This window comes from Scatophagus argus, chromosome 16, assembly GCF_020382885.2.
Source record: "Scatophagus argus isolate fScaArg1 chromosome 16, fScaArg1.pri, whole genome shotgun sequence".
Lineage (NCBI taxonomy): Eukaryota > Metazoa > Chordata > Actinopteri > Scatophagidae > Scatophagus > Scatophagus argus.
The window spans coordinates 2476483-2488762 of record NC_058508.1 but is presented as its reverse complement, the minus strand read 5'-3'; the positions used below and the strand labels follow the sequence as shown (position 1 = coordinate 2488762).

Below are 12280 nucleotides of genomic sequence, written 5' to 3'. Positions count from 1 at the left end.
AAGACCTTAAATTGCTCTGTGAAAATTAGAAAATGGCACAACTTTCTCTGAAACCTCCAACGGACAAGCACAGACTTGTGTTGAGTTTTGAACCAATTACAACAGAGCAGCACTGTGGCCTGAGGTAAAACTTGATGGTCTAAGTTTGTTAAACTTACAAAAATGAGTATACCCGATGACTGTCTCATACACTCTTCATACACTCATACTGTTTCAGCAATGCAATAAAACTGATTGTTTAAAGTGGTATTAACTCAAACCGTTTGCATAGAATGAACGCAGTGTATTGGACAAGTGAAAATGTGTGCTTTGGTGTGCATTCCATAGGTGTATGTCAGCTTTGTGAGATAGTCTGGGATTCTATTTGAGCTAAAACAATGTTCACACAACACTCGTCTTTTCTCTTTCATTAATCTTTAGATTAATGATTATTTGTTGTTTTAGTAGCGTGGGTAAAATTTAAACAGTCTGCGTAAAAGTATAGTGGCCCGTAGCTGACCAGAGGCTGTGTTAAACCGCTGTTCCATAACTGTTCATTCAAGAGGTAGGGAGGGGCAGAAGTATATGGAATCCATGAGAAGGAGGTGGGACAAGACAAAGTTGTCGGGCGGGCCACTCATTTCCAAAACCGTCTGCTCCTGCACGGAGCTCATTCCTCTCCTCTCTTTCTCCAAGGTCGTGCGTAATGGTAGAGCGGAGAATGAACTCTCTCGTGAAATGGGCGCTCATCCTCTTTGTCCTCTTCTCCATTATTCTCAACATTGTTCTGATCGGGATCCACTCAAGCAGGGTGCACAAATGTTCCGCTCAGCGTGTCCACCCGCTGCGGGGCAAACACGACGAGCGCAGCCTTGTGTTCGCTGACCTCACTTTGGAGGAGTATTTGCAGGTTCAGGACTACATGGTCAAACAGAAAAATTTGAAAATATCCACCAATCAGATCACTAAGCCATCGGAAAATTTTTTGTTTTTAATTGACCTGTCTTTGCCCAGGAAAGCAGACGTGCTGGCTTACCTGGACGGGAAAGGTGACAAACCGTCTAGAGAGGCAACGGTGGTGGTCTTCGACGGCACACTTGGCCAGATTAAAGAGTATGCAGTGGGACCTCTCCCCAAACCACGATACATAAGAGATGTCACCAGGGAGAGGTACAATATGGAGCTGCCTATCACTGCGCGCACGGTCACCGTCGGGGAATACGCGCTGCTTTTCGGTTTTTTGAAGGATGCGGTCTTCTCCAAACTGCAGAAGCTAATGAAGGAGAGCTTCGACGTAGATAAGGACAGGACGTTGAACGCGTTCGAACAAATGCCCCGCGGGGTCAAGTCCGGGGACAGAAAGACCTGGATATCTTTCTTCAGGGATATGAGCGGTATGTACATCCACCCGGTGGGCTTTGAGGTGTTAGTTAACCACGAGAGCGTAAACGAGTCCCAATGGACGGTGGAGCGGCTCCTTTACAACGGCCAATACTTCAACACCACAGAAGAACTTCAGCAGAAATACGACCAGGGCTCTATTAAGAAAATAGTTTACAAGGAGTCGCCTGACTATGGTTCACTGAAACCCAAGCAGAAGCCTCTGCAGGTCGGTCCGCAGCAGTTTTACCCCGAGGGGAAGCGCTATAGCGTTAGTAACAACCATGTCTTGTACATGGACTGGAGCTTCGCTTTCGGACTGAGCTCTCTCACGGGCATGAGGGTTTTTGATGTTCGTTTCAAGGGTGAGAGGATAGCGTATGAGCTGAGCGTGCAGGAGGCCATGTCGGTGTACGGTTCTGTGACTCCCGGGATGATCCTGACTAAGTTCTTGGACACAAGCATCGGCATAGGGCGCTTCGCGCACGAACTGACCCGTGGCGTGGATTGCCCTTATGAAGCCACCTACGTGGACACATACCGCTACATCGATGTCCCTGCCCCGGTCAGATTTAGGAACTCCATCTGTATCTTTGAGCACAACATGGGTCAGCCCTTGCGGAGGCACTTCTCTGACTTTTTCCACAACAGTTACGGGGGGATGGTGAACAGCGCCTTGGTATTCAGGACCATCACAGCTATAGGAAACTACGACTACATGTGGGATTTCATCTTCTACCAGAACGGAGTAGTGGAGGCTAAGGTGCACGCAACCGGCTACATCTCTTCGTCCTACCTGGTGGAGGGTAGTCTGAAACACGGACACCAGGTGGCGGAGAAGGTTCTGGGGAACATCCACACCCACTTCATCAACTTCAAGGTGGACCTGGATGTGTTGGGTGAGTGGCAGTACAGCATGTTAACCTGTTGATCTGCAGGTCATAGAGTATTTAGTCTGAATATAAAGTTTTATCAACACAAACAGAGGGCTCCAGTATCATATTACTATACCTGTGTAGTTATTAAACCAATGAGGCCTCTGTCATGGCTAAGGGATTTCATCGTAGAGCCGTAGCCACCATGTGCTCCCTCAGCTCTTTTGACCCAACACAGAAAGACTGAGTTGAGCTGAGCTGAATGCATTGCACTGATTCGCACAGCTCGGCTCTCTCTCTCCGTCACACACACACACACACACACACACACACACACACACACACACATCTTGTCACTGGAGCTGTCTGTGAATAGCCTCTGGTGTCAGAGCAGTCGATGGCTTCTCACGTCAAAAGTCCTTCCTCCGCAGTTCTTGACAAAAAAGTTTGTTTTTAATCTTATTTAATTAAACTTTGTGGCACCAGTTTGTCGAAGGTCCTTTTCTATTCCAGCATGACTGTGCCCCAGTGCACAAAGCAGAGCTCCTTAAAGACATGGTTGGATGAGTTTTTGGTGTGTATGAACATGACTGGCCCGCACAGAGCCCTTGACCTCAACCCCATCCAACACCTTAGGGATGAACTGGCCTTTTAGTCCAACATCAGTGTCTGACCTCACAAATGCTCTGCTGCATGAATGGCCAAAAATTCCCACAGAAGAATCTTGTGGAAAGTCTCCCCACAAGGGTGGAAGCTGTTATAGCTGCAAAGCTGTCTGTGTACTGAGAATGTGGTGTCATTAAAGTCCCTGTTGGTGTAATTTTCATGTCAGAATCAGACTCAGAATCAGCTTTATTGGCCAAGTATGCACACACATACAAAGAATTTGACTCTGGTTTCTCTTTGCTTGCAGAACTTACATAGAAATACATAAAACTAGAACAGGAGTGAACAGCAAAAGTAATTTAGAAAGTAATTAAATAGTGAGTAGATAAAGTGACAATGAGAGAAGTGCAGAAGAATAAGTAATTTGTACTGGGTGGACAGGCGATGGGTGAGTATGTGAATTGTGATTGCTACACAACTTGTGTCTATATGGTGTATTTCATTGCATGTCAGAGGTTCATATTGTAAAGCTCTAGTTATCTGTAAACACACATATATAATATATACAAATACTTCATAAAATGTGACGTTTTGTTATTAACCCATGACTTGCCCAACAGTATAAACAAGTATATCTTAAACGCTGGTCGATTAATCAGTTAGCCAACAGATGGAAAATTAATTGGAAACCATTTTGAAAATCATTTTTCATGTAATAATATTACATGATTCCAGTTTCTCAAATGTTATCATTTTCTAATTTTAATTATTTTTAATAACTTGTAGTGTGTTTTTAATGTCATTTTAATTTTGCGGTTTGGTTTGTTGGTCAAACAAAACTAACATTTAGAACATGCCACTTTGGAACATTATAATATAATATAATATAATAACTACTGTTCATGGCCAAATATTGTCTAAACTAAGCTACTGCTTTGAAGTGTGTATTTCATTTCATGCATGCAACACATGTTCACAAACACCGTGCTTATCTTTGCTAATATCCAGTTCTAAACACAGTTACACAGTAATAAATAGTAGTATTTGACTGCATGCATGGCACACTAACACATTAATTTAACCTTGCAGTCATTTTTGACATCAAAGTGAACACAAATTTACCAGACTGCTCTTCCTGCAATTCACGCTAATGGTGTTTTGTTTTTTTTTTCCTTTTCTGCTTCATCCTCTCATGACGTCTGAGCTAAACAGTGAAACCGTAAAACCAAACCAATGAGCTGACGGACTCTAAAACATTTAGGCTAAGGTGTACTTAGTTGGCAATTATTCATGGGTTTATTAGTACAAGATTCATTTGTCATATTACACTTAGTCATTTGTTCCACTGTAGACCTCAAAATATTGATCAGCACAGCTTTAAATTTGTTTTAAAATGAAATAAAAAAAAAACACCTGAGATGAACCTACAGAAACATATTTACTGCAGCTCTGTCTGAAAACTACAATACAAAGTAAGTATTAATACACGTATGTTTATATCATTTCCTGTGCAGGAGTGAAGAATTTTTTTCAGACCAAAGACATGGAATATGTCAATGTGTCGCTGCCATGGATGCCTGATCACTTTGCTATGGTCCCTCAGCTGGTGGAGAAGCAACTCAAAACAGAAAAGGTCTGCCTTATTCCTCTTTCGCTTTTTGAAATATTCAATTTCATTCAGGTTTTGTTTAACAGCCTTTAAAAGGATATGAACAGAAATTACTAACATTGTGCAACAAAGGTCATGAGTAGTTCACTCAGGCTTTCTACAATGTGGAGATGACATCAAGAGCTCTTTGCAAAGGCACCGCTAACGTTTATTGTGACATTTGTGCAGGAGGCCGCTCTGCGTTATGACACTAAGACTCCTCGCTATCTCCACATTGCCAGCCAACAGACCAACCGCTGGGGTCACCAGCGCTCGTACAGGCTGCAGGTGCTCAGCTTTGCTGGGGAGCACCTCCCAGAGAGCCAGGGTGAGGAGAGGGCCATGTCCTGGGCCAGGTGAGATCGCACAGCCGCAAAGTAAAAAAAAAAAAATCAATTCAATTTATTTATAATCACAACAAAAGTTATCTCATGACAGTTTCCAAACAGAGAAGATCTAGACCATAGTCTTTAATTTAGTCTTTATTACAGAGGCCCAACATTCCTCGGTGAGCAAGCAGGCCTTGGAGAAAGAGAGGAGAGGAATGAGCTCCGTGCAGGAGCAGACGGTTTTGGAAATGAGTGCCAAGGAAAACCTTTTTGGAAGGGAGAAATCTCAGCCTGCCTTGACCAGTTGGGTTGAGAAAGAGAGTGGTAGGGAGGGGGCGGGGAGGACTGAGGGAGAGAGCATGGGAGACAGGGGTCACACAGACAGAGATATGCAGCAATAGAGTAGCAACAGAGTACAGGAACTATAGGTAATAATAGTAATGATCATATGTACAGTAGCAGCTCTAATAATAACAATAATGATAATAATAATTAAAAAAAGTAGCAGTGGCAGTAGTAGTAGTAATAATAATCATGTAGAAATAACACTAAATGATAATAATTGCAGTTGTGTCAAGTAGGACCACAGCAGGAGGTTAAGTTAAAGATTAAGATTAACTATGACTCACGGGAATCTGCAAGACGAGAGAGCACAAAGCCTCCGGGGAAGAAGCCGTTAGTAACATGCATTAATGGGACATCAATGTGTGGAAGGAGAATTAGAACAAGAGAGAGAAGCTCAGTGCATCATGGGAGATTCCCCAGCAGTCTAAGCTTACGTTAGCCTAACTAGGGGCCCTAATTTAAGTGTTAAGCAAGATGTGTTTGTAGGTGATCTACAAATATGACCTCCTGGACATTGAATCTAAACAAGGGGTCCATTTTTATATAAATAATTCCAGTGAAAATCACAGTCAGTACTTGAAGCATGACTGAAACGTAACAATGAGAGGACGAAGCTCCCTGTGGACAGGAAAGACCTTTAGTCAGGCTGTATGTTTGTGTTTCTGTGTGGATGGTTTTTTTTCATTGTGGAGACAGGAAGACACATATGATCTTTTTCATTAATTGTTGGTCACAGACAGTTTCTATTTATATGCTGTCACTGGGGCACATTATGAAAACGCGACATCAAAGTTCAGTGATATGCAGACGACACATTCCTGGGGGCCTGGTGACAAGCACAAGTGGGAGTATTGTTCTCGAGTAGCAAAGCCATAGTACAGAAATATTAGTTAAAAGTGCATTTTTACTCAGTACTTAGTATAACTTTAGAATGTACTTAAAGTACCAAAGGTAAAAGCGTGTGAATTCTGAATAATGAATATTATAACTGTTGATATGTGAAAGTACTCATCACTTTAATCTTGACGCTAGTAAAGGTGGTTTAAGTACTTTATATCATATGTGTCTTCTACTTTATCTACATATTTCCACCCCTGGTGATAGCACTAATATATCTTGCAATCTAATATGTGGCTCTAACTTTTAATTTAAAAACTGATGACAGTGGCACAGTCATTTTTGTCTCTCCTCACTAACTCCTGATCACATTCAGAATTGATTTGAAAACTCTGTTGATAACTTTTAAAACAAGACTATGCAACATTTTTTTAGAAAATAATAGTTGACTTTTCCAGATGAAGCTTAATGTTGAGTCTGTTTCACAATCGAGAACCCAAATGCAGACATGGACACAAGGTACAGAATCAACAAACTGAATTTTAATAAACTTGCTCCATCAGTCAATAAAACACACCATTCATCTTACATATGTTAGTGGTCCCAGGGTTGGTACAGTAAGCAAGTACAGTTGGCACTTAGTAACAAAGAGAAAATCACATCAAATACGGACAAAATGCAACAGTAATGGAGATACGCATGCTCAGACCTTCGTCCAGGTTGATTCTCTTTGATGCACAATAAACAATTCAAAATATCCAAAATATTTCTAAAGTTCATATGTGAGACCTAGTGCATAAGAAATCTCAAAATTCACTTATTCCATAATTCCTCACGTAATAGTCTCATAGCTTTAGCTATCCAAAATCCATGTTGTACCCCTTACAATTTATCTGCTTTATACAATATTCCATTATAAATGATCACATGTAAATAGAATCAAGTAGTGCTACTATAATGTTACAGTGCAAGTTACTTCATTACTTAACTGTATGAAGCACGAAACTCCTGAAATAAAACTTGGGCACTTAGTTGGACACAACTGTTATTCAGATTTAAACAGAAAATATTTTCAGTGGAAAAGTGTGAGGTTAAACCTATTGTTCACAGTAATGTTTCACCTTTAAACTGCACACATGACAAACATTTCCCATGAATGAAGCGCAATTCTCTATCTCTATTCTACAGTATGACAAGTGCAACTATTTTTCATAAGGAATTTGGCAATATAAACATTTCTCTTTAAGCTCTTATATGTGCAAGAATCCAAATACAAAGATAAAGCATAGGATTCTGGGAATGTAGATACACTCCTGTTTAAACAGATATTACTAAGCGAGTTTGCTAGCTTTGTCGCTTTTTTCTCATGTGCTACTGACTAGAACTGCAACAGTTGCTAGTGAAACATAAATTAATTTTCAACTATCTCAATCTCTTCTTCAAATCTTTAAACTCTAATGAAGTGTTTCAGTCATTTTTTTAAAGCAAAAATGATCAGCTTTTCTGTCTGATTGATAAACTTTTTCTGTTTTCAGCTGAAGCTTTCATGTTGCACTGAAAATGTCCCGAAAAAGGTGAATAAAACAGGCTCATTAAGAAACTTTATGAACTGGCGAGTGTTCCATTCTGAATGACTTGGAAGCTCTTGGTACTAGTTACAGCACCACCAATAGGCCTGCTCCATCAGCTGCCAGTTACCGAGGCACCAATGTGCCAGTGGATGTGAATTTAAAACTACCGAATGGACTAAATGTGGGCCAGGTCTTGACTGCATCAGTGGAGCTAAATAAATGCTCATCTTTGGTGTTCCTTCTCATTATCCTCTTTAATCTGTGGTTAATAATATAATTAGTAATAATGTTATTAGTTTTTTATTGTAGTTTGCATTGAAATGTATGTATATACAGTAAACTGCATATATTATATTTGTGTACAATTTGATTTGTATCAATAGCTACATAACTACATCTCTCTCTGCCTCTCGTGTCTGTCTGCAGGTATAAGGTTGCCATCACAAAACATAAAGACTTAGAGCGGACCAGTAGCAGTCTATACAGTCAAAACAACATCTGGACTCCAGCTGTCGACTTCAGCAAGTACATTGAAGATAACGAAAGCATTGAAGACGAGGTGTGTTGAGACAGAATCTGCATGTAAAAATGTATATAATACAAACATATAGTGTAAATTTGATACTGGATAACTTAGCTGAAGGAATTTGCTTGATGTGTATGAAAATATGCCTGCAGGACCTGGTTGCCTGGGTGACCACTGGGTTCCTTCACATCCCCCACTCCGAGGACATTCCCAACACAGCAACAGTGGGTAATGGGGGTGGGGTCCTGCTGCGACCTCACAACTACTTTAATGAGGACCCATCTATCCACTCTGCTGATGGGGTGTACATCGGCCCAGGCTCTGAGGAGAGCTGCGAGTACAACAGGATGGCCTGCTTTGCTCGAGAGACCTGCAGCCCCGTGCTGGAACCCTTTACCTACCATGGCTTCAATGGGGTGATGAAGTTTGAGGATTGGTCTGATTGATTTGCTGAGCACCTCTGGATAATGGTTTTAGAGCCCTAATGAATACAGAATGGGGTTATCAAGAGGCTTGTGTCAATGTTATTGTTGTAGAGGCAGTATGGGACAGAATATGAAATGCGCTACATGTGTTTTAAAGCTGCACCAGGCAATACATTGTCTCTTTGGACAGAACCAGGCTATGCTGTTTCCCCATGCTTCTAGTCTTTATGCTTAGCTAGGCTAACCACGTCCTGATTCCAGTTCGCTACTACCCTAAGAATGCAGATATGAAATAGTGACAAGGAAATTATGAATCAAAAGTTCGGAGTGAAATTCACTCTGAAATAGCAGCAGTTACGGGTGCCCAGAGGCAGGTTGCATGTGCAGCTATAAGCTCCATTGTGTTTGTTGTCATCTTTTGCCTCATTAACTCAAAGAATCCATGCCAAAGAATGTTACATTGCATTATATTTTGTCCCTGTGATGGATTAGTTATCTCAGCTGATTTTTAAGTCTATGAGTGACTACTTACATGCAGTAGTAGTATAAGTGATTTGAATCCAGGTCTGGATGAACATTTAAGGGGACTTGATCAAAAACAAGCTACAGGCCAATTAATCCCAAATGAATTGCCACACAGTGGATCATTCTGGGCTCCAGGGTTAGCTACCCAGTTGTTAATCCTGCCTTGGCACAGTTCACAGTTAGACAATTAGAGTGCTTCATAACATGCAAGTTGGGAAGCAGTCGAAAAGAGTATGATATGTAACTTCAATGTTACAATACTAATCTGGAAATCTGAGTGATAATATATCTGATAAAACATCTGTCAAAGTTAGGTTACCCCACATAGTTTAGTTCTATCGCTACATTTAAGCGGTCTGAGATTAAAGTGACAATAAGGACAACACTACCTTGCCTGATTACATTTAATTTTCTTTACAGATGATGGTTGCTACCTGCAATTTACTCACTAGCGCTTTTAAACTCAGAGGAAATTATTGTTATTATTAAAAAGGCCGCTCTTATACTTATTTTTCTTAGTGTTAACTAAAAAAAGTCTACAAAAAAGTCTATATTGTTTAGTTTTTTAAAAAAATGGTGATTTCCTGATACAGCTGCTTACTGTAATAGTAGTAATAGTTTAAATATAATACCTGCTCACATTGCAAGTTATAAAATAAAATAAATAAAACCCAAGCCAACACAATTAATCTTTTATTACCTGACTTACTTTTACTGACAAGACTATACACTACAGGCTGATATTTTATCAGTAATAACTGCTGCCTTGGATGTATTACTGTGTTTTTTTCTAGACCATATGATGTAATTCTCAAAAATGTGCTTTGAGTTATGGTTTTGCAAGTGAAGAAGCTGACTGTCATCATTTCAGTAATTTCTGAAATCATTTCTGCCTCTATGCCAACATTGTCTTTTTGATGTGAAGTTAAAATGTGTGCAAATGGTGCTGGGGAAAGTCACAGCTCTTTGTTTTCGCCCTCTGTGTTTCTTACTGATGAACCAGCCTAATGTAAACATTGTGAGCTGACATTGTACAGTCAGCTATGTGTAAATGTGTGCACTAACAAATATGGCTTTCAGTCCAAAGTAGGATCACTCGCTAATGCGGCTCAAGGTTGGGGCTACTGTACATTTGAATGGTATCTGATCCATTTCATATATATATGTTTGACTGGGCCACAATAAAGCAGGCCAGCCCTCTAAATGTTAAAATCAGTCTGATTGTTGGAGTTCCTCCAGCAGCCTTTGCTTGAATAGGAGCAAATAACCCTGACTGATGCTTTAAGCTTTATTTATGCTCACTTGAGACACTATGACAAAGGTCTGCACAGATGATGTGTGAGTGATGCACATGCACAGTGGCTGGTTGCAGTATTTCAGAAATGCAAGCGCGAGTCACGATTAGTCAATTATTGTGAAGTGAATAAGAAAAAGTCCACTGGCTGCTAGGCTACTTTATGCAAAGTAAAATGCCATAGACTTAAGCTTGTAATGATGACGGAAAACATTTGTCATTTTGTCTAAAGCTTGACAGTTACTATTGAGCCATATTCTATACTTATACAAAAGTTTCCTGTTTTTAAGCCATGTTTCGTTGTGTATTAGTGGAATACATTTAAAGTAAACTCTACCACACCATTTACAATTATGTACTTTATTGTTTATTGTTGTTTACGAAAGCTGTGGCAGCTTCTTCTGCACCTGATTCTGTTAAAAGGCCATATGATATCATCTCATACTGAATCATACCATATCGCAGAATATGTTTTCAGTTCAGACTGCCATATCAGCAAATATCGCGTCATTGTCCAAAGAATCAGTATAATATTGCATCGTAATAAAACATGCGAGACACACAGTGTTAACAAGTCTACGACTGTTACCAGAACAATCCTTCAAACCAAATATGGCTGCACACTCTATACAGCTGCTCAGTGCAGAGAAAAAATTGTGCTATTTATGGACATAATTATTGCTGTTAGAGAATCACTGTAAAGATAGAAGTCAAGTAATTGAAATGACAAATGTCTTCTAAAGAAGCAAAGGTTGAATATCTTATGAACAATTTAAATCTGCTGACTAAATATTATTGAGTCTAATGTAGATTTTTAACATAACTTAACATAACATAACAGCTTTTTTAAACAAAATGATCAGCTCTTTAAAATCCTTTAAACAAAGTTATACTAAAAGTTCATTCATTACGTCTTAAGCTATTTGCTTTTACTTCTAGCAGTCATGTTCTTAGTGGGTTTGTATGGAACAAATTGGGAGGTGCATGACAACATGCTGCACTGCTTGTGAAGCCTTTGTGTTTGACAAAAGACGCGCAGTGATGTCCCTCGTGACATAAACGCCCCCCCCCCCTCAGGACGCTGTGGTGAGCATAAACAAAGTTTTACAGTCCTCACTTGGGTTTTCAGAAGCACATTGACCACACGCAGCTCCCGTGTACTAGGGTTCTGTCTAGTCTTGTTTTTACAATATATCCTGAGGAATGTTGTTGGTCTTGTTGTTTCCTCTCAAAATAAAAGAGATTATTTGTTGAAAAAAGGGTCTAGAGGTCTGCATTTGGTCTTTGGTCTACACACGCACACACACGCACACACACGCACACACACACACCATATGCATAATGGGAACAGATTCAGAGAATAAGTGCAAGTTAAGTTCAGTGATCGTTTCAGTGATCGTTTGAGTTTATATGTCTTTGACGCGTGAAACACGGCAGGAGAGTCGAGTGAAATGTTTCTGTTAAAGCTTTTGCTCTGTCTTGAACTTGTTAGAGAACGACAGCGGCAGGATGTGAAAAACAAAGTAGAGCAGGGCTCCCACGAGACAAAATACAGCCTTTTTTGGTAAGTCCATCTGTATTTTACCCAGCTGTAGACCCTTGTTTGGAGGTCAGGGTTGCGGGTGGCACACGTGACTTTCAGCCAGGAGACTGGAACTTGGACTCCGCGTCCTGTGTGAGGGGAAACATGGTACCAATCTTTCCTTAAACCTAACCATCTTGTCATTGTTCCTAAGCTTAATAAAAGTAGCTTCCCATGTTCATCTGATTATTATTGTATGTCATTAGTGCATATTTAATACTGTTGCATCAGTGTATAGGCAGCATTTTACTGCTGCATGAGATGTCAAGAGATGATTAATGGAAAATGTTAGTTAATAGTCTTCAGTCTTCAGAATCAGAAAATCTTACTGAGATCAAGACAAGGCAACGTGTCTGTA

At 40.2% G+C, this 12280-nt stretch overlaps 1 protein-coding gene across 1 annotated transcript; it reads left to right on the top strand.

The window, feature by feature from the left end:
- The first annotated feature begins 608 nt into the window (after nt 1-608).
- aoc2 (amine oxidase copper containing 2) lies at nt 609-11602 on the top strand. Its single transcript, XM_046415548.1, has 5 exons — nt 609-2258; nt 4355-4473; nt 4678-4844; nt 7997-8129; nt 8249-11602. The coding sequence occupies exons 1-5, from the start codon at nt 686-688 to the stop codon at nt 8540-8542; spliced, it is 2286 nt and encodes a 761-aa protein (XP_046271504.1). The 5' UTR covers nt 609-685; the 3' UTR covers nt 8543-11602.
- The last annotated feature ends 678 nt before the right edge of the window (nt 11603-12280 follow it).

Coding starts and splice junctions, on each gene's coding strand:
- aoc2 (XM_046415548.1), top strand. CDS start 686: ATGGTAGAGCGGAGAATGAACTCTCTCGTGAAATGGGCGCTCATCCTC. Junction 2,259..4,354: donor GGTGGACCTGGATGTGTTGG/GTGAGTGGCAGT, acceptor TTTCCTGTGCAG/GAGTGAAGAATTTTTTTCAG. Junction 4,845..7,996: donor AGGGCCATGTCCTGGGCCAG/GTGAGATCGCAC, acceptor GTCTGTCTGCAG/GTATAAGGTTGCCATCACAA.